Here is a 27,988-nt window from a genome sequence, read left to right as displayed (position 1 = left end):
TATGAGATTAATATGCAAGGTATACTGTATGTTAATATTCAACAAGCTTTACATAGTGAAGTTTGTTATTAAAGTACCTTGATTTTCCCTATTAAATATCCAACCTGTAGGCATTCTTTTTAGTTAAATACAGTGAGGCAGCTGCTTTGATTTTTCCATGCAACATCCTGTTACATTATTACTGTGCTAAACACATGTCCTGGGTACATTGTAACCAGAAGGGAACGAGGCATAGACTTCCTCTGAAGCTAGATCCAACTATCTCCTCTGGATAATTCAGGCCAAGAGCCTGCTCAGCCATCTCAGTCCATGAAACAGTCCTTGCATCATTTCTTTCAGCAGCTATGAAGTTACAAAATGACTAGAACAGACTTCTAAGAGGAGAGTCTGTCAAGATCAGATAGCAACTGCTCAACATAAAAGATATGTTCCCTGATGATAAATTCTCATGTGTCCTTTTCATTACATTTCAACATTTCAAAGTAACTAAATCTAACAGCAAATGTATAAAAGACAAAACTATCAACAATAGGCAGTAGAAACAAGCAATCTAACACTTAAAGACAAAAATATGTAAATAACTGAACTGGGGGAGGGAGAATTTGAAAAAATCCTGTGTTTCTTTGGAAAGAACTGTATAAAAACATTGTCTACTTATTATTTGTAAGTTGTTTCATATATAGCTATCTATAGATACATGTATCTTATGAAGAAATATCTAAAGAGATAAAAATGTCTTAATCATATATATATGCATATCACTTAGGTATCATACATTCAAAAATAATAATAGGCAGCAAAAGGCATAAATATGTCATTTTATTTGTTTGTGTGTTTGTTTTTGAGATGACATTTCACTCTTATCCCCAGGCTGGAGTGCAATGGCATGATCTCGGCTCACTGCAAACTCCGCCTCCTGGGTTCAAGCAATTCTCCTGTATCAGCCTCCTGAGTAGCTAGGATTACAGACATCTGCCACCACACCCAGCTAATTTTGTATTTTTAGTAGAGATGAGCTTTCTCCAAGTTGGTCAGGCTGGTCTCAAACTCCTGACCTCAGGTGGTCTACTCGCCTGGGCCTCCCAAAGTGCTGGGATTGCAGGCGTAAGCCACCGTGCCCAGCTTTAAATATATATTTTAAATAAACCAACTGCAAAATTATTCTCTAAGTGGTAACATATGTCTATAAATCTTTATGTTATATATAGGTTTTATATATCGCATGATCTTAGTTCACCGTAGCCTCAAACTCCTGGGCTCAAGTGATTATCCCACCTAAGTCTCCCCAGCAGCTAGGACTACAAGTACACCCCACCATGCACAGCTTATTTTCTGGTTTTTATAAAGAATATTGCCCAGGCTGGCCTCACACCCCTGGCCCCAAGTGATCCTCCCACTTAGGCTTCCCAATGTGTTGGGATTACAGGCATCAGCCACCATGCCCAGCTTCTAAAAACCTTTAAATAGTAATATTGGCCTAGTTGAGAGAGTCAGTGTTGAAACATTAATGACAAAGCAATTGAAAAGGTTTCACTAGATTTCTTAGAGTAATTTTATCTTAGAAAATATTAATCATGAAATTTATCTTCTCAAAGATGAGAATCACTCTTCTATGACTCTTAACAACTGTGTTTTGTAAAAAAGCAAAGAATGTCTGTAAAATCAAATTAAAATCATAATCTCAAAAATCAAATCTCTCCATCTAGTCCATAAGGAGTTTAGCAGAGGGAGGGCAGAATAATGTTCAAATATGCCAATGACATTGATTGTCTGCAGAATAAATATGATGAAATGAAAGTTTAAGGGCACTTAAACAGAAAAAGCAAACTTCACAGATATGTATGTGAAGCACAAATCAGGTTATCATAGCAGACAGCAAGTAAAAGCCAGATCTCCAGAAAGGAGGCCGTTGGGAGGCCTTTAAGGAGAAGTGCAGCGCTTATGAGTGAATGCTCCCTTAGCATTCAGCCCCATTCCCACATGCGCTGTAAGTCATTCAGGACTCCGCAGCCACATGTGGCGAGGGGCTACCGGGACTGGACAGAGCAGGACTGAGGGGAAACAACACTGCTTACAGGCTCTGCTTACAGGTTCTGCTTACGGCTCTGCTTACAGGTTCTGCTTACAGGCTCTGCTTACAGGTTCTGCTTACAGGCTCTGCTTACAGGTTCTGCTTACAGGCTCTGCTTACAGGCTCATGAGGATGAGATAATTTTCTAAGATCCATTCCAGGACCAAGGAATCATAATATCTTAGGGTATTAAAACATCACTGGAGTCTTCATTAACTCATTTTAACTAAATGTATTTCAATTTAAGATTTCTAAATACAGAAATTATAAACAGGAGGGGGAAAAAACAGAAATACCGGAATGAATGAATGAAATACAAAATGAATGAAGAATTAGATAATTCCAAAAGATTTTCCAATTGGCCACAAAGAACTTTTAAAAAATTATTTTTAATGTCCACGCTGGGGAAAACCCCTCTATTTATGAAGATCAACAGACTCACTTTAAAAAGGAGTGGAATCGTAAGTATTAACAGCAGAGATTGTTAGTGTCTATTACAACTACCTCTAATAGTAGCTTTGAAAGAGAAAACATTCACTTTTATTTGAAATGGGGGGGGCGATTTTTTCTTCACACATTCTCCACTGATTTGAAGCCCTAATAAAAGAATCATAGAGTGACCTCAAAGTTCAATTAGTCTAAGCTGCTAGGACAGGCAGAAATGGCAGTCACATTAGCCCTGCTAAACTCACCCCTTTGCAGAAGAACTGGTTATCGATTGTAGACTGCTGGGTTTTCCAATAATGAAAAATCTTCCTTGGTGCTGATTCATCTGGAATTCAGCTTCCTACAGCTTTTATCCACTTGTCTCACCTCTGCTCTCTGAGGATGAAGGCAGGATCGGTGCTTAATTTTCCTATATAACTTGGAAACTTCTTTTATCAAAGGGCATAGAAAACATTAAAATATATGTTCAGATAAGAGCTGATGCAGTTCACCTTTCATTCATTGTCAAGAGGAAATCATGCCTGCCTTGTCATCATCCCTTCGAAGCACTTAAATTTATATAGTTACTTAAATATATATAGCACTTAATATACAAAGCACTTAAATTTATATACTTACTTAAATTTATATAGCACCATTCAGAACGCTGACTCTCCATTAGGAAAAATTAAGTAAAAAAAAAAAAAAAAGCCAATTATGCCAGGAACTACGTGAATTGCACTGTCAAGACACAATGGCAACCCAACCCCATCATAAATGTCCCTCAAAAAACTAGATCAAACTGTCACTTTAGTATTCATTCTTCACAGAGCACCCTAATAACTCCAAAATGCAGTATTAGCTGATGCCACAAGAAGTTGGTGCCACTACAATATTTTGAACATAGCAGGAAACATAAATATTTGTAGCATTTTGATATTATAGTAGTACTAAAAGATCCACTGGATATACTGTCCATGGTATCAGGTAACTATTCAAAGAATAGGATATAAAAATGAAATAAAATATAAATGACAAAAGATTTTTATATGGAGATGAATTTCTTTTATATTTGTTTAGTAATGTGGAGTTAAAATAAAAATGGCCACTCTAAGCTTAATATTGTTTCATTTTATACCCAAAAGACAATTTTTTTACTGGCTTGCAGCTTCTCACAGTAACAAAGTAAGAATGCTCAGCGTACCCACAGTCACAATGTGGGTGTATGCTTCCAAAAATAATGTTACCAAAGCTCTTCTAAGAACTTCATAAACTTTTTTCCAAAGCTATACACAAATAATTTTTAATGTTTTCCACTACTAATTATAATGACAGTTAATTTTATTTTCTATTTTGTCTGTACCTAAAGTTATACTATTAATAACACATTGATATCTACTGCCATAGTATCGAAGGGGTGGTACTCCGACTTGAGTTCTATTAATCATCTTTCATTGGATATATATCCTCAGTGTTGGTCAATAATCAGTACTTTAAGGAAAAGAAGCCACACATTTCTTGATACAGGTCCACGTGGCAGGGAACGACAGGAGCAAGTTCATATAACCTGGGCTACTGTCAACATCAAACACATGAATATACTGAAAGGTATTTGAATTTCTATGCTTCTTTCATTTTACAACACAGACCACAGTATCAGCCACTACTCATATGTTGATACTGTAACCCATGCGTATAAACCATAATTATTACAATAACTCATACTTTTGTATAGCCTTTTACAGTTTACAAAAAGCTATCATATGATTTATCTAATTGAACCCTCACAAGTACCAAATACCACACTGCTATCCACACTGGGGCAACTGAGCCCCCGAAAAGCTGAGCTACTAACTCCGTGTCACAGAACTATTAGCCCACAGAAATGAACTCCTGACTCCCAATAGGCGGCTCCTTCTGTTAAACTGCAGAGGCTTCCGCGACAAGTTATTCTTCCAAATAGAAACAGAAATAAGACAAGGCCCAGATTCATCAACTCATAAATTTCCTTTCCTCACTCTGGATGCAACCTGGTCCTTGGCCACAACACACACATGTGGGGGATGAGGGGCAATGGTGATGACTGAAATATAAAACACTCCAAGTGGGAATGGTTTGCATTCAACATTATAAAGTTCTTTGTTGAAAATAAATACGTATTACATAGACTCACAGTTATAAAACTGAAAGAGATCTTGAAAGTCATCTGTTCTTTAATTTAGATTTCACAGAAGAAAATATGGTGACACACAGGGCACAGTGGACTCGCTAAAGGTCACCTCACTAACTGCTAATAGAGGAGCAGAACAAGGACCATATGGGGTGTCAAGCTCTCTTCTGCTCCATGCCCTGAATCTGTTTCCCAAGAACTAAGTGAGGTCCAGATATCTACAAGGAGACATCACAGTGCTAGAGAGATTAGAAAATTAGGTCTTGCCAACATCTTAAGTGTAAAAATTACTGATATTTTACATATCATTTAAAGCAGCAGGAATTTTACTACCTATAAGAAAAATAACCTATATATGTATTTTAGGTTCTCATTGCTAAGGTTAAGAAAAATTCCTAAAATATGATACTTTCTTCCCTTTAAATACACAGGAGGTTTTGAATTTTGTTATTATAATAGACTTAAGTACATTTAAACCCAGTCTCTCCAAAATGTCACCACCATTTATTCAAATGAAGAGTAAAAAACCAGGAATTGAATACTGCATCATCCTTTATAGATGCAGGTCTTTTCAACCTATGAAGTACTTTATAGCCCATCTGTGTTCATGTTCTCAGACTGTCTTTTTCACAAGTCTTTTGAAGGTCACTGTTAAACTATTTTAAATGTGATACTTATCTACCTTCTGAAATTTAAGTACTAGGCAACAAAATATCTCTGAAGTTTAACTACCCAACAATTCTAAAATTGGCTCAACTTGTAAGCTAGTTGCTAAACAATATTAATTTCCACATTAAAAAAATAAATAATCTAATTAGACTATTGCATTTGCAAGTCTTTTAAAAGGCTTCTTTACCCCAATTCAAATCTAATATGAAATTATTTTGGGGGAGGCAAAATATAAGAATTTTCTAGATAATATAGAATGCCATTCCATAGGAAAAAAAAATTGTGTAGACCAACAGTAAACCTCTCAGATGATAGAAAATATTAACAATAACATTTTTTTGTTCTTATTCACAAGATCACGTTTCAACTTTAATATAAGGTTTATTCTATAGCAGATGCTGATGCTAATTGAGGGAAAATTCTATCCTTCAAGTTCTGATCAATCTGAGGAAGGTTTTCTCCAGAGGTGAAGAGCTGCCTGAATTCTGAAGTGTAGTCTGGACTCCAAGGAGTAATCTTTGTAGTTGTTCCTAAAAACAATAATAAAATTGTACAGTCAAAATGTCTTTATATACCAGGGTACCACCACCCTCCCATTCCTCTCTCCGATCTGCTTATTTGCTTTCAAACTTTAATACGCATAAGAGTAGATGTTAGTAAAAAGCAGATTCTGGTTCTGTTGGGGGGATCTTTGGGAGAACTGCAATAATCTGCATTTCTATAAGATTCCTGGTGGTCATCTAAAGGTCATACTTTGAGTAGCAAGGTTCTGCTTAATTACCAAACCATTCATAAGCACAGCAAGAAAGTTGTGAAGAGGGCTGTACAAATTTTGTGAACTAGTCCTAAATAATTAGACTTCCTTTTTTAAATTGAAAAATTCTAAGGTAGGGGCATATAACCATGGTGAGCATGATCACACAGATCAATCACTCAAGAAACCCAAATGAAACAACTGCAGCAAAGACAGCAGAATTACCTAATGACATCAAAATTACTTATTCCAATTCTCACCTGCAAATATCAATGGTTTGGCCAATAATTACATAATAATTAGGTCAATGTCTTTAAAAGGGGCCACAGAAATCCAAAGATTATTTAAAACCTGCTTAAGAGCATTTATGTTGACCTTCCTTTACTAGAATTGTTAAGAATCAGAAAAATGGAATACTTTTACATACTTCCTTGGTTCATGGGTGAGCTAGAATCACTTTCTTTACAGTGACACTTCTATAGCCCTTCATTTTAAACAGGTGTGAGGGCTACTCAGTGGTAATGATGATAAGGGTTAATAAAATGTATTATTCATAAACTAAAATCAACATTTTACTGGAGTTTACCAAAGGATGGAATTGAGTATTTTCCTAAATGTCTGCCCACCAATCTGGGGAACTTTGCAAAGCTCCTAATACATGAAGGGAAAGTGCAGACTACAGTCTTGGAATTACTGGGAAGTATCTTTATGTTTGAATCATCAGTGTTGTCTTGAGTTAGTGGAGGCTTTTCATTGCTTTTTAGCAGTGAGTTACAGGTCTTTTATTTTTGTCATTATAAAGTTGCCTTATTGCACATTGTGTATTCAAATAATGAATATTTGGAACAGAAGTATTTATAATCCATAATTTTCCAATAGCTGGATTTGAAGATATCTCTATGTAACACATAAAATATTGGTCATACTCCCAACAAACTGACTTTAAAAGCAACTTGCTGTCATATCACCTATATATAAATATTTGAAGGAAGCCCTTCTTGGCTCTACCATGCCCGTAAAGCTTTTGCCCCATTACAATGTTCTATTCACAGCAAACATCCTAAAAGTGTGGCCTAAAGTAGCTACCTCCATTTCATTTGTCACCTCACTTGTCAAGGTTCACCAGTGATCCTCATGCTGCCCAATTCAGCAGCCACTTCTCTAGTCTTACCCTGTGTGACCTCTCAGCTGCTGCCCTCATAACTAACCACGCTCTTCTTTTTGAAGCACTATTTGGTTGGCTTTCCTAGATGTCTTCCTAATACTCTTAATCTTCTTAATCTTATCACTGAATGCCTAAGAAGATGCCATATACAGTACCAGACACTGTACTAGACCTCTTTCTCTAGCTATAGCACATTCGCAAAATGACTTCATCATGTGCCATTGCTTTAAATATCACTATCTCTGTGCTGTTGACTGAAATCTCTACATTCAGCCCTGACCCTACTGCTGAACTCCGTGCCAAGTATGAATGCCAACTTGCCATCTACCTAATATGAGTACCTAATAGCCATCTCAAAGAATCATAGTCTCAACAGAAGTATGTTTCCTTCTCTCCCCAAACATGCTCTTCTAAGTATTCCCCAGCACAGCAAAAAGCATCATCATTGACCCAGTGGCTCAACCTCCTCAATGCAGATGTTCACTATGACTTCTGCCAGGAATGTTCCCTACCTAGTTAGTTGGTCGACTTCTGATGATTGATCTCAAGACTGGCTTTACTTATGTAAATCTCAGCTACAATATCACTTCCTCAAGGAAATATTTCAATCTAACATGAAGTAACATCCAGGCACCATGCATCATATTATAAATCTCAGCAGAACACATACCACTGATATTTTTCTTGTCTATTTAATATCTCCCTCTGGCTAAGAGCAGAAACACTGCCTGCTTACAGTTGTCTCTCTAAAGCCTTCGCTAGTTTCTAACACATAATAAGTGCTCAGTGAATAATTGCTGAATTTGAATAAATGAACAAATCACTATTTATGACCTAGAGCTACTCTAAATCACTCATAAATAGTGATTTATGACCTAGAGCTACTCTGGCATTCTTTCTCTACTACAGGAAGTACTGGAGGCAAACAGGCCACAGGGTTTTTGCCTTACCTAAGTGATCCATGATCATGGGTCTAAAAGCTATTGTCTATCAGAATGATAAAAATATTTTGAAACTGCCAAAATAAACAGAAAAAAAAAAAAAAGGAGTCTGGGTAAGATCTGCAACCTTCACAAGATCAATGGCTCTTCAAGAAAATAATAGACATGGCTGAATACCTCGAAGGCTGGCAACCCAGGCTCCAAATAAAGCACACCCATTTATTTACATATTACCTTCTATGACTTCTTTTGATAAAATGGAGTAGTTGGAATGGAGGCCTTATGGTATAAAGCTAAAAATACTTACTATCTAGCCATTTCCACAAAAAGCTGGCCAACCCCTGATATAGAATAAGTTAGAAGTCTTTCAGATAGATGCCCATAATCACATCTGTAAATAGTCACAGAATGAGACAGTAAGAGGGTTTTGGAAACAGCACAATTACAGCAAAAGCCATGAGTATAAATCAATCAGAAGTTAGCAAAAGTAGCATGATTACTAATTTGACATTAATTAATTTTTAAGTATATAATATTACTGCTGTTGTTATAGCAGCATTGACATTTCTGACTCTATAACAATCAAGGAAAAGCTGCCTTCAACACTTACCTTGCAGTTTCTAGGAACTTTATGGCCTTGTCAATTTCCCCTTGGCTTTTATATAAAAATGCCAATTCAAACAGAGTGAACGGCACTAAGTAGTGGTCATACTTCAGTAGCTTTTCACTGAAAGGGCAACGGAAAGGCAAGTAAATCTTAATAGAACAAGAAATATATATTTTTCTAAATATATATGATTCCCATTCCTCAGAAAATATGTGCAGCACTAAGTCTATCACAGAAAAGTGGCCATTGTATAGTTATGGAACTCATTAAACTATGGCAAGAAATAATGTGCCTTTCATATATTAATCTTTTATTTCTTAATATAAACCCAGCACTGATGGTTGACTGCTGCCCCTTAAGTAAATCAGTGCATACAGATCTTTAAAGATTAACCCTAGAAATGGCAAGGTCATCTTTCTGAACAAGAATGTGTTCAGAAAATGACTCCATTTAGAAATAACAAAGTTGCATTATTTTTAAACTAAGGTTCAACTCCCTTTGTATTTTGAAGTCTTATAATGCTTTAAAAGGCCAATAAAGAAATGGTCAACACTTCTGTTTTCAGCACCATTATAAGAATTCTCTGGTTACAAAACACCTAGAAGCACCAAAAAAATAAATAAATAAATAAATAATAAATATATATATATATGCACACATATATATAACTAACACCATTCCAAATGCATAGCTTGGCTCACCAGAAAGTATGGAAAAACCCTCAAGTGCCAAAAACAGCTAGAATTGAAAAAGCAAAACTCTACATATGTGGGATGATGCTGAATGAGCCCTGTGGTCTGCCTCCTTCTGAATAAGGGCTTTGTGTCCTAATGTCCATTCAGGAGAGGAGGTCTTGGGCATACAGAAAGCATGGAGCTGAAAATAAGACCTCTATTTAAAGCTGGAATCCTTATAAGACTATTCCTTAAGAGAAAGGCAAATTAGAACAAACCCACCCACTGGCAAAGGAGGAAGACAAAGACAGTCGTCTCCTTGGCCAGCATTTTTGATGGGAAGAAAAAAGAATTCCTTAGGAAATTAATAACCAATAGGCCTGCCAACATTGAATGTGCAATTCAAATTTACATTGTCTAAATGATCCAAGAAGTAAGCAATGAAATTAACATGAAATTGGCCCATGGCAGAAATAAAATGCAAAATCACTGTAGAACAACTCTTCTTCAACATAGTCTCATAGGAACCTCAAGATAAAACTCCACTGAAGGTGAGTTCACAATCCAAAATTATAAAGCCCATGAGCAAACAATTCACTATGAGATGCACACACAAAAAACAGCACAATGGGTCATCCTTTTAATCCTTATAGAAACACTAATAAAATAGAACTCCATGGATAGTTCATTAACTAATTAACAGAATATTACTAAAGACGGGACATTTGGGAAATAGACATTTTATTCTTATAGGGGCACCACTCCACCTACATTCCCATTAGTACTGTCAGGAAGAAGGGGATCGGGTGGCCATGGATGGAAGGGCACATGATACATAGCACAGGATGTCCACCAGCAGTCTACAGCTGTGATCATTTTGGCTTGCACAACATTTTCAAAAAATTTGAGCCAATATTTTAAAATCAGGTTTTACATAAAATCCAGATTCTAGGCTTTTCATGAAAAATGGTAGGGATTATTGCTACTGGGGCCACACAGTGTACAGCAATAATCAAATAGAGCTGAGGAGTGGCTGTACACTTCAGAGAAAACAGCCTAACCTACAGAGCCTACCAATCCTATTTCTGCCACCACTCAGCCAGCCTGAATAAGTAAGGTTACTTGTCTGGCCCCTGTAGATACGCCATTTGTGATACAGAGAAAAGGGCCAGGCATTAGAACCTTGATTCAACTCTGTGGTTAGTAATAGAGCAGGACATCATCATCAATGCCACTGGGAGGAAATAAAACCAAAACAAAACTCAATTATATACCAAAGAACTGCCCTTTGCCAAAAGACAGTTACATGCCACTCTTTCCTGCCAAATTATTACCATGGTGATGGCAACTCTGTTTACTCAGCTCTGAATCCCTAGAATCCAGTACAGTCTCTGGCATACAGTGGGTGGTCAAAGATCCGTGGAATAAATGAATGAACAAACAAACGCAAGAATTAAATTAGTATCAGAAGCCAGGTATGGTGGCGCACACCTGTAGTCCCAGCTACTCAAGAGGCTGAGGTGTGAGTATCTCTTGAGCCCAGGAGTTCCAGGCTGCAGTGAGCCATGATTGTACTACTGTGCTCCAGTCTGGGCAACAAGAAAAGTCCCCCATCTCCTAAAAAAAAAAAAAAAAAAAGAAAAGAAAGAAAGAAAACAAAAACTAAAGAAATATATTAAAACATTTTTAAAAATTAATGAGTAGCAGAGGTTCAGTATGCTGCTGCCAGAGTTTGGCTAGACATCTGTTAGTTCAGCTTTAAATATAGTTTTTGTGAGTCAGTCATCTTTAAACACCAACTAGAAATACATAAAGCCATGTTACACCTAGACCATAATTTTGTTCATGAGGAACAACAACAAAAAACACTACTGGATTCTCTTTCTTGTAACACCAAGTAAAAGTTCAGCAGTAAGAGAGAAAAGCATTTTGCATCACTTTCTCACAGCAATTCCCTAGAAACCACAATTTGCACTCAGGTTGGTTTTATTGTTTGGTTTTACCTTTCCAAAATGTGATTGTAACATAGTTCAGCTTGCAAGGGCCGCTGTAAGTTCTTGAGGCAACATCCTTTCAGTAACTTCACTAAACACTCATCATCCACAGAGAAGCTGTTAAAATCTTAAAACAAAAAACATACAAAGAAAAATACTTTTTAAGATCTTAAGAGAAAGAACAAAGTTTCAGAGGGATCATTTAAAAACAAGGAAAATATTTTTAGCATTTGTTATGCCTTACTAAATAAAATACAATGAAATCATTTTAAATGAAAAGAACTGAGTACAGTGGCTCACACCTGTAATCCCAGTGCTTTGGGAGGTCAAGGTGGGAGGATCACTTGAGCCCAGGAGTTCATGACCAGCCTGGACAATACAGTGAGACCCTGTCTCTACACAAATTTTTTTTTTAAATTACTGGGCATGATGGCACATGCCTGTAGTCCCAGCTGCTGAGAGCTTGAGGCAGGAAGATCACTTGAGCCCATCAGTTGGAGGCTGCAGTGAGCTATGACGGCACCACTGCACTGCAGCCTGGGTGAAAGAACAAGACCCCATCTGATACACACATACATTCTTACATGCTGTATTTACTATATAAAAACATCATTTGATTAAGGAGTTCACTCTATCCACCTTAAAATATTCTTCAGGTGGCCACACTCTGAGCTTTGTGACCTTAGATACAACAACCAGAAATCTGAACTCTAAATAAAGTAAGAACTTTATTAATTCTATAAAAGGTAAAGCCATGGGGAACAAGGAGGCTGCTTCCTCCTGTTGTCTGGCTTCGGTGTTGGCTTCAATACAGGAGAGGATAACGCTTCCATATGGAGAAGCAGATGGCCTTATCCCTATTAAAAATTCAGGAAGTAGAATACCCTCTCCAGATCATTATGTTTACAACTTATCAATTCTCTCAGGTTGTGTTCTTTTTGGGGAAAATTATACCATAAAACAAAACGGTTCTGAAGTGCATGAAAGGCACCTAAAATCTCCACAAACTTCTGTTTGAGGAAAATGTCAAGGATTTTCTTGCATTTTTCACTTTTGAAAATGCTCTCTGCTTTCTACAGCCGAAGGCAAATGTGTGTTAAACAGAAGGAACCATATTATGTGTGACATCTATCTGACAAAGGTAGCCATTCCACGTTTACACTTCTGAAATTTTTTTGCAAGTTATAGGCAAGTACAAAGTCATTCCAAGACAGACTGGTAATTTCACATTTCAGGCTGTGACAGTAGAGAAGATGGCAGTAAAGGGAAAGCACGAGGCCCTGGGAGTCCCTCCTATTGAAATCCTGCTTTCAGCACAAAGCTCAAAAATCATCATTCACATGCGCTGGCAGCTGAGATGGTAAACCACTTGTCTATGGAGATTAACTCACTTTACTTCTAGGTGTTAAAAACTGAATATTCACCTCTAACTTTCATGCCCTGATAGGTCACTCACCCAGAAAAATCACAGGTATCAATAACAAATTATCTTTTCTATAATTTATTTAGAATCATCTTTCTACCAAAATAAAATTCTATCCATTGCTTTTAATCACGGATGTTAAAATAGACATTAGAGAAGTAATATATTTTAGGACCTAGAACCAAAACCAAAGGTCCATATTGGATGCTACCTTTTAGTATCATTTTTGTACATTCTACTGAGTTTCCTGTAGCATTGTATTGACAGTTTATGTTATCACAACATTCTGGTGCTCAATGAATGACGATTTTGTTGAGGAAGAGACAACATCATGGGAAGTTAAAATACCAGTAAAGCCACATGTAACTTCTATGTCAAACTTGAGTTAGGCATATGGCAAGTAGGCTCAAAAATGCTGTATTTCTCCAAAAATCTCAGATAGCAAAATCGTTATTTCCTCAAATTCCAGACCATTATCTATCAGATGACTGTTTTCCGTTAAAGTATAAATGCTTTGTCATGATTTTCAACCTCATGAACGTGTTCATAAATGAACATAACACACAACACACAAGTAATGTGTTTCCATTTTACATTCAAAGAAAATTACATGATAAAGCTGCCGTAGTACAATTTTATAACAAAAGATCTGCTGAACTTTTATAGTGGATAGGCTGAGAAACAGGGAAGTTTGAAGCCCAAACTACAAAAAGTATCTATGTTGAAATTTTTAGAAGCTAGCTGAAACGCCCCCAAGAGAAAAATCTGAAAATAAATATAGAAAGTAAAAAGTCATAAAGTCAGCATCACTTTCCCTTTTACATAACTCTCTTAATGTTTGCTATATAATTTTATTAAACAAATTAGTCAAAGTGGAACTTCTGGCTACATGTTGAATTTAGTTAGATTTCAAATGAAACACTATCGGAATTAATACCAAATGCTGACTCCAGGGATGTCACCAACTTCTGTGCTGTCTTCAAAGCTCTATCTTTTGTATCAGTGACCAGCATTTAATAACTACAGCCAGAGCATTGCAGAGTAGAAGATCAGTTGTATCCTCCACCATCTTTTACTTCAGACACACTTGCAAAGCTAGGGGAGGCAAATGCACATCCAATTTCCAATAATGGGGCAGGGGATGGGGTGGAAGATGATGTAACCTCAAGTTTACAACTTCTCTCCATTTTCCAAATATGGACTTTTCTTCCCTGCTCTGAAGGATAGGTGCTTAATTACTAAGCTGTCCTAACAGTTTGACGTGGGGAGGAGAGCAGGAGATAATCTTCTTGCAGAAAATAAGTCCTAGAAGAGGTCATCATAAGTGTCACGTGCAATATCTGGCAAAGGTGATCTTCAGAAAATAAACTAATTCTTTCATCCAGAGAGAAGACACACAAAGCCAAAACTGTGAGTAAGTATGACATGACTGTCTTTGTCTGTCTCAGCTCCCCACTGCCTGCTTAAATATCTCGAAAGCCTATCATCTCAGCATGTCATTAAGAGAAAAAAGAATGGGTGGAAGAGAGCGACTTGGTTTTCTAAATTTCCACTGTATTTTATTTGCATAGTCTGATAAAATATATTTCCCCTCTAATTTTGCCCTCAACCAGTGGAGGGAATAAATAGGGGGTTGGGGGAAGTGAAGAGCTTGCTCAAATAGACAGTGGCTGGGCTCCTGGAGTGCCCATCTTTTCCCAGTTAAGAAAAATTAGTTAACTGTTATAATTTTCCCCCACCATTCCTGAATTTCTATGCCCTTTACCATGTTTATCATCACAGAAGTTTTCATTTTACTTCTGTGGTTAGAATATTACAAAAGATAAGACCATTTATCTTGGGATAATACCTAAGTGATTTGGCACTGAAAATAAATACAACAAAGGCTATCACTTATGGCATTGTTTACCCCCATTAAAAATACAGAATCAAAAAATGTCAGGGCAAGGCAACAACGCTGGATAGCATCTGGTCCAACATTCCTCCCACTTCCCAAGAAAACAGATGGGTTACCCAGAGTCTGATGGCTGCAGAGCTGGGACTATAAGCCCAGACCACATGATTCTCCTCTTACCACATCAGCTGCTCCCAGTCAACTGAAATGTGGCCTCTAGCACAGCCGAACATAGTGGGTAGAATAAACTGTGATAACATTTTACCTTAAAAACTATTCCCTGGGTCTGCAGAAACACACTAACTGTTAGACAGCAATAAGGAGGCATAGAGTCACACCAGGCCAGGCGCGGTGGCTCATGCCTGTAATCCTAGGACTTTGGGAGGCCGAGGCAGGTGGATTATTTGAGGTCAGGAGTTCAGAGACCAGCCTGACCAACATGGTGAAACCCTGTCACTACTAAAAATACAAAAATTAGCCAGGCGTGGTGGTGTGTGCCTGTAATCACAGCTACTCAGGAGGCTAAGGCAAGAGAATTGCTTGAACCCAGGAGGTGGAGGTAACAATGAGCCAAAATCACACCACTGTACTGCAGCCTGGATGAAAGAGTAAGACTCTATCTAAAAGAAAAGAAAAGAAAAACAGAAAAGAGAAAGGAAAAAAAAGAGTCACAGCAAACTCAACCCAGAGGGAAGTGGGTATTTCCTTGTGCTGCTCTAAAACTCCAATGCTGGGCTTCCTCCGTTCATCTTTTTGTCACAGTTTTAAGATACAGTCACATAACATACAATCCACCCATTGGGAATGTACCATTCAATGGTTTTTAGCATATTTACAGAGTTGTACAGCCATCACCACAGTCAACTGTGGAACATTTTCATCACCTCCCTCCCCATCATAATCCCTAACTTCCAACCTCCATCCCTAGGCAACCACTCATCTACTGTCTGTCTTTATAGATTTGTCTATTCTGAGTATCACTTTTAATGGAATCATACAATGTATGCTCTTTTAAGGCTGGCTTTTCTCCCTTAGCAAGATGTTTCCAAGGCTCATGTAGTTGCAGCGTGTATGATTCCTCCCTGCATCTGGACTGCAATCACCCAGACCCCTGCAGCTCAAGTTCTTTGTCCTTATAATGTACAAAAATTAATACAGGCAGATGTGCACAGGGAAAAGACAGGAGAGTGGTCACGGAGCAGAGACAAAGACTCCTTGGTGCTTACTTTGCATACTTACTTTGATTTTGTAAAGCTGCCTCAGCTTTTTCGACAGTTACCAACAGATTTTCAGAAAGGTCTTTCCTTTTGCTCACTACTGAAAAACCATTCCAGACATACATCATTTCCTAATGAGAAAAAATGGAAACGATTTGCAGTTATACGAGGTTATTCAGTGTCCTTTATGATCCCAAAACGATGTTCACATGTTTTGCCTTGGTTTCTAGGAATCTCAAGACAATATTTACAGATCATTTTCCTTTGCTTTTGCCTTTTATACTGTGCAGTAATTCAGTATGTGTGTTTTCACTGAAATTTTAATTTATTCATACATATAGCAAATATTTATTAAATATCTACAAGCATGTAATTCTTTTAGAAGGTAATAGGATACACTTACAGAAATAAACATTTTAAACCGATACTACGAATAATTCTGTTTAATGTAAACTTTTATTACTTTTAAGTAAAGAAAAATATTTTTAAATGTCTGCCAGTCGTTTACATAAAATGTTTCCAAGAATATCACTGGATATAAACATTGGAATATTTTACTGGGCTTAGGATCTTTTATACCATTAGAAACATGTGACAGTCCAGTAATGCAATCCAATATGCAGAAAACGTATTCGTTTAAAAGCCATATGGCTGAATGACAGATCCTAAAATGTAAACTAATGATTTCTCATTGCAGATTATATTTAATGGGCTACCAGATGAGAATTTTTTTGGATCAAAAGCAAACGTGCTTTCGCTTGAAAATATTTTTCTAATGTTCCTGATAGCGTAGTTCATATTTTGAACGGTATGAAATAAGCAGAGTAATTAGTATCTTCATGGAAATAAATTTTAAGATGATAAAATATCACTTGAAAAGCCTATTACCAGGAAGTAGTGGAAATGAGGATGAAACACTCAGGGAGAATGGAGACAAAGGTATCATTACCTCACACTGAAAACTAAGATCAGGACACTCTACCTTCAATTTTACATGTAAAAATTTCTTCTTGCTAAAAGAATAAGAGCTCAATTCAAGAACAGAATATTTTTTAAACTGATGATGATGACCTTTTAAAAATTATTTTTATTGATGGAATCTTTTTATCAGAAGGAGGCAAGTCCATATCTGAGACTTAATGAAAAACAGGCTTTTGGCAAAATTCCTAGGTACGAAAAAAAAAAAATCCCAGTATCAACATTTCAAGCCAATTTCCTGTATATTCTGTACCCACAGACACGGAGAAAGAAGTGTAGTGAGTTAACCTTCGCTAAGATTCTTAATAGTCAAAGCAGGACACAGTTACATACATACTGGTATCTAAGTACTAGGCAAAGAAAGACAACAGTATTCTAGAAAATTGTCAGTAGACTTCTGTGAGACAGAAAACCTTCCCAGTACAAATCACTTAATAAAAATGAATCAGGCATGGAGCTACAGCGATCATTGGTAAAGCAGCAGCAGGTTCTCATGTGAGCTGGGAGAGGGAGATGTTTGGTTGTGTGACTTACACAAATCTTGTGTAATTTCTATTTGTGCTCAGACACGATTACAGAGTGGTCATATTTTTATCTTGCTCCATCACAGTCACAGAAGGACGCTATCTGATGCTGAAGTTCTCTGAGGTTACGTTAGGTAGGAAACACATGGACCTAGGTGCTAGGCTCAGGCTAACTCCTGTCTGACCCCTGTCAGGGAGGGGCTGCATTGTTCTTTATTTCTATGTATAAAGGGCTCTCATTAGTCATTAAGAAAACAGTAAACAATCCAATGAAAAATTAGGGAAGAATATAAACAACAATTCACACAAGAATAAATAAAAATGAAGAAACACATGAAAAGATGCTCCACCACATCAACAGGGAAATGCAAATTAAAATGGTAAAACACCGTCAGTACTTATTTAAATTGGCAGAGCTTTTCTTGGAGGGAAATTTGACAATATCTACCAAAATAGTAAATGTATATATTCCCTTCAACTAGGAATTCCATTAAAAAAAAAACTCTTCTTAGAGAATTATATGCACATGTACAAAAAGAGGATATTCATGTTAGTTTTTAATTGTAAAAACCAGAAAAACCTAAATAACTGTCAAAGAGAAATAATGAAATAAACTCTGAATTTTTAAAAATAAACAAAAACAAAAAACCCTCAGGAAGCACCAGAGGGGAGGACCGCAGCATCAGCTTACACTGAACAGCTTTCCTGTGCTATCTATACAAAAACTAAAGTACCAGAAGAGTCACAGTAACTTGATATATTCAGTATTTCTTTTTTTTTTTTTGAGATGGAGTTTTGCTCTTGCTGCCCAGGCTAGAGTGCAGTGGCGTGATCTTGGCTCACTGTAACCTTCACCTCCTGGATTCAAGCTATACTCCTGCCTCAGCCTCCCAAGTAGGGATTACAGGCACCTGCCACCACACACAGCTAATTTTTTTATTTTTGGTAGAGACGGGATTTCACCATGTTGGTCAGGCTGGTCTTGAAATCCTGACCTTGTGATCCATCCACCTTGGCCTCTCAAAGTGCTGAGAATACAGGCATCAGCCACCGCACCCTGCCTTACAATGATTTTTAATTGAGCTAAACTTCATAACCAAATTTAGATATGCTCCCATGCTCCCTGCTGCTGTGAGTAGATAATTTATTTCTAGTATATGAAAAGTAAATAAAATCAAAGCAGATACCAGGGCAGGTAAGACGAGCTTCACAGGTGCAGGCAAGGAAGCGGAGTAACGGCGAGCCTTCCTCACAGCAAACTTCTCAGTAGGGAGAGATTTCCCGGCAATTCTCTGTTTCAAGCTCTCCACCTGTCTGTGAAGAGCCCCAGCCCAGCCCCAGAGAAAGATCATGGCAACACATACATTATTTACACCTGTGATTGTCACAATGAACATCACAGACCAACACCACCACCACCAGCAGCAGCAGCAGCATCACCTGGGAAGCTGTTTGAAATGCCATTTTTCAGGCTCTACTCTAGACCTACTGAATCAGCAACTCCAGGGCTGGGGCCAAGAAATCTGGATTTTGATAAGCCCTCCAGGTCATTCTGAGGCACACTCAGATCGAGAACCACTGATTGACACATATTTCTTTCCAGTCAACTTAGCTAATGTCTTAAACACACTCCAGGAAATCTAGGTATGAAATTGGCGATTTCTAGGAGTAAGCAGGAAAGAGTCCAAAGTATTTACTTATGTTGTGGACGCTCAGGGAGAGCGAAGATGGTACACTGCTATATCTCCTATTCCTATTTGCAGGTATTACAAAAACAATATGGCTCAAAAGATAGCCATTAATTAATGTATAATTTAAGAAATGTTTCCTAAGCACAGGTGGTTTGGGAAATAATCAGCTTAGGACATGTACCATGTATACAAACTTCTTTTCAAAATTCTAAAGAATTCCAATTACAAAATTCACAAGCAGGTAAAAATGAGAGTAGGATGGGGAGACTACACGTTCCCAGGAATACTTTCTTATACATAATTTTATGAATGCATCAAACAAGTTGCTGAGAAAGAATTCAAGGAAATACTCAATTGCATGACGAAAAGAAAAAGTAACATGAAATAATATGCCCCAATATGAGGCAAGCTTCTGTTAGGTTACTTCTAGGCATAATATAGAGTTATGGGCTTTAAACTAGAGTGTCCCATCATTTATGTTCAAGGTGGTGGAAATGTGAGGTGGGGGTCAGGAGGAAGGGGTCAGAACCATGTCTCAGACAGGAACCCTTGTAGTTTAAAGGTAACAGCATCTTTATGAAGAGACCATTCATTTTAGAACTCTCATTATCCCAACAACCTAGAAGCTATGAAAGAGCACCTCAAAGCTTTCTCCTGATAATAAAATGATTACATCTTTCACAAAAATTGTTTTGATATGGAGAAAGCTTAATCTGCAGTGGAAGAAAGAGAAGGAGATTGAAAAGATTTTAGTGTATCTTAATACTCCCATTAATTGTTTCTGTGAAATGAGAAAATGAACTTTACGGTAAAAGGTGACATTTATCATACCATGGCTTCTACTAATGTTGATGCTGATGCTGGTTAGTATACATGGTCTTTTTTTGGAGACAAGGTCTCACTCTGTCTGTCGCCCAGGCTGCAGTGCAGTGGTGTTATCTGAGCTCAGTGCAACCTCCACCTTTCAGGCTCAACCAATCCTCCCACCTAAGCCTCCCAAGTAGCTGGGACTACAAGCACATGCCACCACGTGCCCAGCTAATTTTTTATATTTTTTAGTAAAGATGGAGTTTCACCCCTTTATACCCTCAGGGCCTTTGTTAATAGAAATAGTGTCTCGCATACCTGAATAAAGTTACCACGTTCTCATTAGTTGCTGCCACATCCTCCTCTGGAAGCATGCTTAAAATTGCAGCTTTCAAGAACACATAAGTTGCCTTGGGAAAAAGAAGGAGCTTATTACAGAACATCCCTAGGTACATGACGTTTCTACCTTTCAAATCAGGAATCACCTACAAGTCTTCCAGGTATAGTATTAAGAGGCATTAAAGAAATCAGAGGAAATGAAATCTTTTTTTTTTTTTGAGACAGAGTTTCGCTCTTGTTACCCAGGCTGGAGTGCAATGGCGCGATCTCGGCTCACCGCAACCTCCGCCGCCTGGGTTCAGGCAACTCTCCTGCCTCAGCCTTCCGAGTAGCTGGGATTACAGGCACGCGCCACCATGCCCAGCTAATTTTTTGTAGTTTTAGTAGAGACGGGGTTTCACCATGTTGACCAGGATGGTCTTGATCTCTTGACCTCGTGATCCACCCGCCTCGGCCTCCCAAAGTGCTGGGATTACAGGCGTGAGCCACCGCGCCCGGCGAAATGAAATCTTACATTGCCTGTTCAAAATGAAAACAACTCTTTTCAATTATCAATAATTTAGACCATTTTCCTATTATACAACTACAGCATTCATAGGTGAGAAAGTGGGCAGAATGGACAAGAAAAAATTATCTCATTGTCCCCAACTTCTCATAAGTGGATCAGAAATAATTTTCATTATCATGAAAAGCCTGGGCATCAGGGCACTGGGAAGCCCAAACAAAATTATCAAGATGATTAAGATTTCATAACTTTATAAGTACAATTAATTTTTAAAGATAAAACTTCATGTTTAAAATAACTTTTTTTTTGTTTGTTTGTTTGTTTTTTTTGAGACGGAGTTTCACTCATGTTACCCAGGCTGGAGTGCAATGGCCCGATCTCGGCTCACCGCAACCTCCGCCTCTTGGGTTCAGGCAATTCTCCTGCCTCAGCCTCCTGAGTAGCTGGGATTACAGGCACGCGCCACCATGCCCAGCTAATGTTTTGTAGTTTTAGTAGAGACGGGGTTTCACCATGTTGACCAGGATGGTCTCGATCTCTTGACCTCGTGATCCCCCCGCCTCGGCCTCCCAAAGTGCTGGGATTATAGGCTTGAGCCACCGCGCCCGGCTAACTTTTTGTTTTTGTTTGAGACAAGGTCTCGCTCTGCCACCAGGCTGCAGTGCAGTGGTGTGATCATAGCTCACTACAGCCTCAAATGCTTAGACTCCAGCTATCCTCCTGCCTCAGCCTCCCACATAGATGGGACTATAGACACACACCACCATGCCTGGTTAATGGTTTTACTTTTCGTAGAGATAAAATCACACTGTGTTGCCCTGGCTAGTATAAAACTGCCTCAAGTGATCTTCCTGCCTTAGCCTCCCAAGGGCTGGGATTACAGGCGTGGGCCATTGTGTTTGGCCCTAAAAAGAACTGTGGATGGCTTTTAAAGAATGTCATGCTGAGGACAGTACCAATAAATGGTAGGTACTTAGGGCAAATTTCCTCCTTTCATGTATCTCTAAATTGAGAAAGCACTGTGGGATCATACTATTGAACAAACAGTCCTAAAAGAAAATCATTCTGGCCACATATTAGCAAACAGAAGCCACTAATGAAAGTACTGCCCTTTACCTTGGACCATTTACTCTCTTTGCAAAGCAGATCTGAATAGTAATAAGCTTGCATCCAGTCTTGTTGGAAAACATTAATCCACATTAGCTCCCAGTAGCAGAGATGGTGAATCTGTTTCCATTCTTCTTGAACTGAAACACATTTTTGAAATACTTCTTGTGCCTGTAAATCAATTGCGTAAAGTTGATCATCCAGATATTAGACAAGGAGATAATAGCCTAATGAAAAATGCATAAAACTGTCAGTACAAAAAGGACAAAATTATCACTCATTAAACCTCTCAATAACTATATGTATTTTTTCCTTACAGGCAATGGTTCAGTTAAGTTCTGCCTCTTTCTTTAATTTTATGAGGAGGCCTTGACACTTTATAATGTGGGAGTGGGGAAGTTCCATTCCAAGGAAGATATCAAATGTAAAAGTCATTAAAGAAAAGACTGACAATAAAGTTACAACTTCCACACAACAAAACACCATGAGCAAAGTTACAGGCAACAGACAGGAAGAAGATGTCACTATCTACATAACTGGCAAAAGATTAACCCTTTTATCATTCAACAACTAAATAAAATTCTGTAAGAAAAAGAAAATGCAACAGGAAATTGGCAAAAATGTAAATAGGCAAATCAGAAAAAAAATATGTACAAATGACAGATATACATGTGGAGAAATTTGTAAACTAGGCAATATAAACTTAAAAATTCGATTCTAAGTCATCACATAATGTCCTGAGCTGGCAAAGAGCACTGGAAACAAATATTTTTATACCTTCACTGGAGTTTACATTGGAACGATCTTAAGTGAGGAGGGCAATTTGGCTGGATTTATAAAAATACCAGCACATTTTGGTCCAGGAATTCTACTAATCATAATCTGCCATCTATAAACAGACCTATGCACAGAAATATACATACAATGATGTTTACAACAGTTTGTAGTGGCCAAATGCCTATGAACAGCAGACCACTTCAATAGGTATAGTATATCCATCCCATGAAATGAAACCCAACCACCAAAAAGAATCGGAGACATTTAGGTATACTGACCTGGAAAGAGATCCAAGACGTATTGTAAACAGAAAAACACAAATCACAGAAAAATACATGTTTGATCCCATTTGTGTGGAAAAAATTGTTTGTGAAGGTATATATATATAAATGGCTCCTTACTTTTCTACTTATGACTCCGATGCTTCCTTTTTTGAGAGAATTGGAAAACAATTTCCTTTGATAAGGAGCCCACATGTAGTAAGTAGACTTGCATCTCATGCAGGGTCTAGATTCCAAAGTCAGTGTATAATACAGAAATTGATAACAGTCACAGTTTCTTGAAAATCTCTGAGCTTATTATTTGGTATATACTACCCTAAAGTACTTAATGTATTCTGTGTAGAAATGTAGGCTACATTCAGTAATCCACTGCACAGATTTTATATAACAGAATGTATATACACTTTAAAGTTTTGGCTTTTTACTTATATATTTTTTTCTTTATTTTTGTCTAGTCCATAGAGCTAAGTTTACTTTTGTTGGATGAGTAGGACGCAATTCCACCATACAGACAACTCCCCCAAACAACTCCCACCTAATAAATTACCTCTTCAAGATTCCCTTTCAGCAACTCTATTCGGGCATGATAAAACAACATGAGTGAGCCCTGCAGAGCAAAGAAGAAAACACACCATTCAACAGTCAACACTGGCTGATTAATTATGGATGAAACATACATTTTGAAATACTAAGCATACATTTGGAAACTCCTGGAGGAAGGGTGCCAGGAGACGCTCTGCTTCGGCAATATTCACTTCTCCTGTACCTAGAAATTTAACAGGAAAAGCCTCAGTCTTCATAAGACATGGGGATATTTATAACCAACTCTCCAAATTTCATTAACATATAGTAAATAAAGACCTACTCATGGAAAAGATGAAAACTATTATTTCATCATGTTTATATCTAGGGAATAAAATAAAGACCAGTCTCACCTATAACTTTAGTTTAAGAAAGCTCTAGGACACACTAATTCTTAAGAATGCAGGTGGCTTTCTCAGATTCCTAACTGGAATTTCTGGTTCTAATGGCAATAATAACTTATTTAGCAAAAATTTCATTTTTTTCAAAGAAAATAAATCTAATATATGATAAAATAGATCATCTTAACACAGAAATTTTAGCTGAGAACAGATGAAAATTATTTAATGAAAGAAACTACCTACTCCCTCTGCTAAATGTCACGAAGACAAAGGACACTATTTTCTACCTTTATTAAAAAAAAAAAAAAGTATACAGACATAAACTACTAGCTCTTGCTGATCTTTCTAAATTTTTACATACTCAGATTAATCAACTTTTTGTTTTGTTTCATTTTTTAATCTGGAGACAGGAGATTGCTCTGTCGCCCAGGCTGGAGTGCAGTGACGTGACCATAGCTCACTGTAGCCTCAAAGTCCTGGGTTCAAGTGATCCTTCCACCTCAGCCTCCCAAGTAGCTGGGATTACAGGTGTAACCCTTCACGCCTGGCCAAGATCATCAATGTTCAATGAAACAATCTCGCCCAGATCTTACCGAGTATTAGGGAGACGTAGGTGTGAAAAGCGAGGATGGTTAAGCAGCACAATACAGACCTCATGCTTCTTCCTGAAGCACCTTCCCGTAAGTGCAGGAGGCCCAGCTCCTATGGGAATTAAATACATTTTAGAAAGAAAATATGACTGGAAAGTCATATTCAGAAACTTTTCAAACATTTTTATATATTTCAAGGGTTATAAGTGCAGATTTCTTACAAGCGTATACTACACTGTGATGAAGTCTGGGCTTTTAGTGTACCCCTCATCCCGAGGGTGAACAGTATACCCAAAAGGCAATTTTTCAACCCCCTCTTCCCCCACCCCTCCCACCTTTGGTAGCCTCCAGTGTCTATTATTCCATTCTTTATGTCCATGTGTATCATTGTTTAGCTCCCATTTATAAGTGAAAACATGTGGTATTTGACTTTCTATTTAGAAACTTTATTTTTTTTTTTTTTTTTGAGACAGAGTCTTGCTCTGCTGTCCAGGCTGGAGTGTAGTGGCACAATCAGGGTTCATTGCATACCCTACCTCTCCAGACTCAGGTGATCCTCCCACCTCAGCCTCCCAAGTACCTGTGACTACAGGTGTATACCACCACGCCCAGCTAATTTTTTTTTTTTGAGACGGAGTTTCACTCATGTTACCCAGGCTGGAGTGCAATGGCGCGATCCTGGCTCACCACAACCACCGCCTCCTGGGTTCAGGCAATTCTCCTGCCTCAGCTTCCTGAGTAGCTGGGATTACAGGCACGTGCCACCATGCCCAGCTATTTTTGTATTTTTAGTAGAGACGGGGTTTCACCATGTTGACCAGGATGGTCTCGATCTCTTGACCTCGTGATCCACCCGCCTCAGCCTCCCAAAGTGCTGGGATTACAGGCTTGAGCCACCGCGCCCGGCCCCAGCTAATTTTTATATTTTTTGTAGAGATAGGATTCTAACATGTTACCCAGGCTGCTCTCAAACTCCTGGGCTCAAGCAATCCATCCGCCTCAGCTTCCCAAAGTGCTGGGTTTAAGGTGTGAGCCACCATGCCTGGCCTAGTCAGAAACTTTAAAATGCTAGTTCATATATCCTTATCCTCCATGAAGGCAGAATTTCTTCAAGAAATTAGAATGGCCAGGCGGGAGGCCAAGGCGGGTGGATCACGAGGTCAAGAGATCGAGACCATCCTGGTCAACATGGTGAAACCCCGTCTCTACTAAAAATACAAAACATTAGCTGGGCATGGTGGTGCGTGCCTGTAATCCCAGCTACTCAGGAGGCTGAGGCAGGAGAATTGCCTGAACCCAGGAGGCGGAGGTTGCGGTGAGCCGAGATCACGCCATTGCACTCCAGCCTGGAAAACGTGAGAAACCTCCTCCCAAAAAAAAAAAAAAAAAAAGAAATTAGAATGGTAGTAATGCCTAACTAGAAATGGACCTTATATATTTAACTGGCCTAAGACACTCTCATAACTCCTTTTATGTCATGTGATTCTAAAGAGAGAAAAGGGCCGTGTTCATTTCATGGAGATACTCTGTAGAAATACTCATTAAAACGTATGAGGATCTAAGTGCAAGGCATTATGGTGGGTGTGAACAAACATGGTCTATGTATTCAAAGATCTTTCCATCAAATAGAGAAGAGAGTATGTGAACACATGACCTTATTAGAATATGGTGAGAGATGGAAGAAGGATAAATAGATAATTCTGAAAGTCAGGAATGCTTTGGCCTCACTGAAGGAGTATGAAGGACAGCTTTGTGAGACAGATGGCATTTATCTCAACCCTAGTGGATGGAGGGGCTCTTGAGAGACAATTATTAGGGAGGAAGTCAGTTGGGAAAGATATCCAAAGCACAGAAAAGCAAAAGCATGGAAACAAAAGCATAGACCTTGCTGGGGAACAACCAATTGCCCAGTTTAACAAGAGTACTGGGAATGTGTGGAATAGGGGTAGTATGGCTGGAAACACTGGCTAGAATCAGATCATGGGGTCCTTGAAGCCATACAAGTTTGAACTTTATTCGAGAAACAATTTAGAGCCCCTCAAGGAATCAGGTAGAAGTTGAATGCTTAAGGAGAAGGGTTGGAACACAGCGTCAGAATAGACAATATCATAAAGGAAGCACCATAAATACACAATAACTCGCAGAGAACACGCACAGTACAATAAACAGGAAAAAGTGATAGCTGTTTACACTTGCTCTCATACATTTCTCAAAACCTGCTTTTTTAATCAACGCTTTTTGCGGTAACTCTTGTAATACCATATTGAGTGTTATGGTTAATAAATGTGATATACTCACTACAAAACCACAAACACACAGAGATTTAATAAATAAAACTCATGGCAAACAAATTTCCACACTGAGTTTTATAAACAAACTTGTAGAAACACATGGAAATCCAAAATAGTGCAATTATGTTGGGTCCATGGTGTTTGAGCCATGAAAATCGTAAAATATTAGGGAAATCCAGCCTAATTTCTTCGTCTTAAGGAGGACAGCTCTGGGGCTGCTCAACTATTAGAAGGCATAGGAAGCCACGTGAGAGTAATAAGATCTGGCAAGCAACAATATTAGCAACACGTAATTTTTTATCCCAGAATTTGGGTAACAAGGGTGAACATTTTTAACTTTCAACAGAAAAACTGTCTAACTCCTGAAAATTATGATCAAGAATCAAAGGCTTATTTTCTGTCCTGCAAACAAATTGCCAATAATTATTAAGCTAGTTATGAGGACATGTTGCACTGCCCTCATATTCAATAAATAATGTTTTATCTTCCCTGTCAAAATTAAGATAATATTAAATGTGTACCCTGTTTCCAGAAAATCCAATAAATTCCAGTAGTCTGATAATCCTTGCTGGTAAAAGGGACAGCATCTGTGAGAAGAAATATACAGTGTTCTTACATGTTAGTGTTTTTAACTACAAACAAATTTAAACTCCAAACAATTTACAGTTTTAATGCTTCAGTAACATGATAAATTAGAAACAAGTTTTTGGTTTTTTTTGAGATAGAGTTTCACTATTTTTGCCCAGGTGGGAGTACAATGGCACAATCTCAGCTCACCACAACCTCCGCCTTCCAGGTTCAAGCAATTCTCCTGCCTCAGCCACCCAAGTAGCTGGGATTACAGGCATGCACTACCAGGCCCAGCTAAATTTCTATTTTTAGTAGAAACGGGGTTTCTCCATGTTGGGTAGGCTGGTCTCGAACTCTTGACCTTGGGTGATTCACCTGCCTTGGCCTCCCAAAGTGCTAGTATTACAGGTGTGAGCCACTGTACCCGGCTAGAAACAAGTTTTAACCACCAGATATTTCTGTGACTGCATATTATAATAATCATTTATGAATTAATTTCATTTAGCTAAGACAATGAACCTTTAAAAAGTTTTTGTTGTTGTTTTTTGGTTTTTTTTTTTTTTTTTTTTTGAGATGGAGTCTTACTCTGTTGCCAGGCTG

At 38.1% G+C, this 27,988-nt stretch overlaps 1 protein-coding gene across 1 annotated transcript in view; it reads right to left on the bottom strand.

Moving 5' to 3' along the window:
• Positions 1-2,441: 2,441 nt before the first annotated feature.
• The window catches only part of TTC39B (tetratricopeptide repeat domain 39B), a 142,831-nt gene continuing 117,284 nt past the window's right edge, over positions 2,442-27,988 (bottom strand). Inside the window, 11 exon segments of the mRNA XM_032300152.1 lie at positions 2,442-5,866; positions 8,807-8,923; positions 11,481-11,598; positions 16,028-16,136; positions 18,695-18,821; positions 20,324-20,415; positions 21,966-22,127; positions 23,562-23,621; positions 23,713-23,780; positions 24,531-24,639; positions 27,340-27,405. Of these exon segments, the coding sequence (XP_032156043.1) occupies positions 5,776-5,866; positions 8,807-8,923; positions 11,481-11,598; positions 16,028-16,136; positions 18,695-18,821; positions 20,324-20,415; positions 21,966-22,127; positions 23,562-23,621; positions 23,713-23,780; positions 24,531-24,639; positions 27,340-27,405 (1,119 nt within the window). The 3' untranslated portion in view covers positions 2,442-5,775.

This window comes from Sapajus apella, unplaced genomic scaffold, assembly GCF_009761245.1.
Source record: "Sapajus apella isolate SASKATOON/1434 unplaced genomic scaffold, GSC_monkey_1.0 scaffold42, whole genome shotgun sequence".
NCBI lineage: Eukaryota > Metazoa > Chordata > Mammalia > Primates > Cebidae > Sapajus > Sapajus apella.
This window is presented reverse-complemented; position numbering and strand designations above follow the sequence as displayed.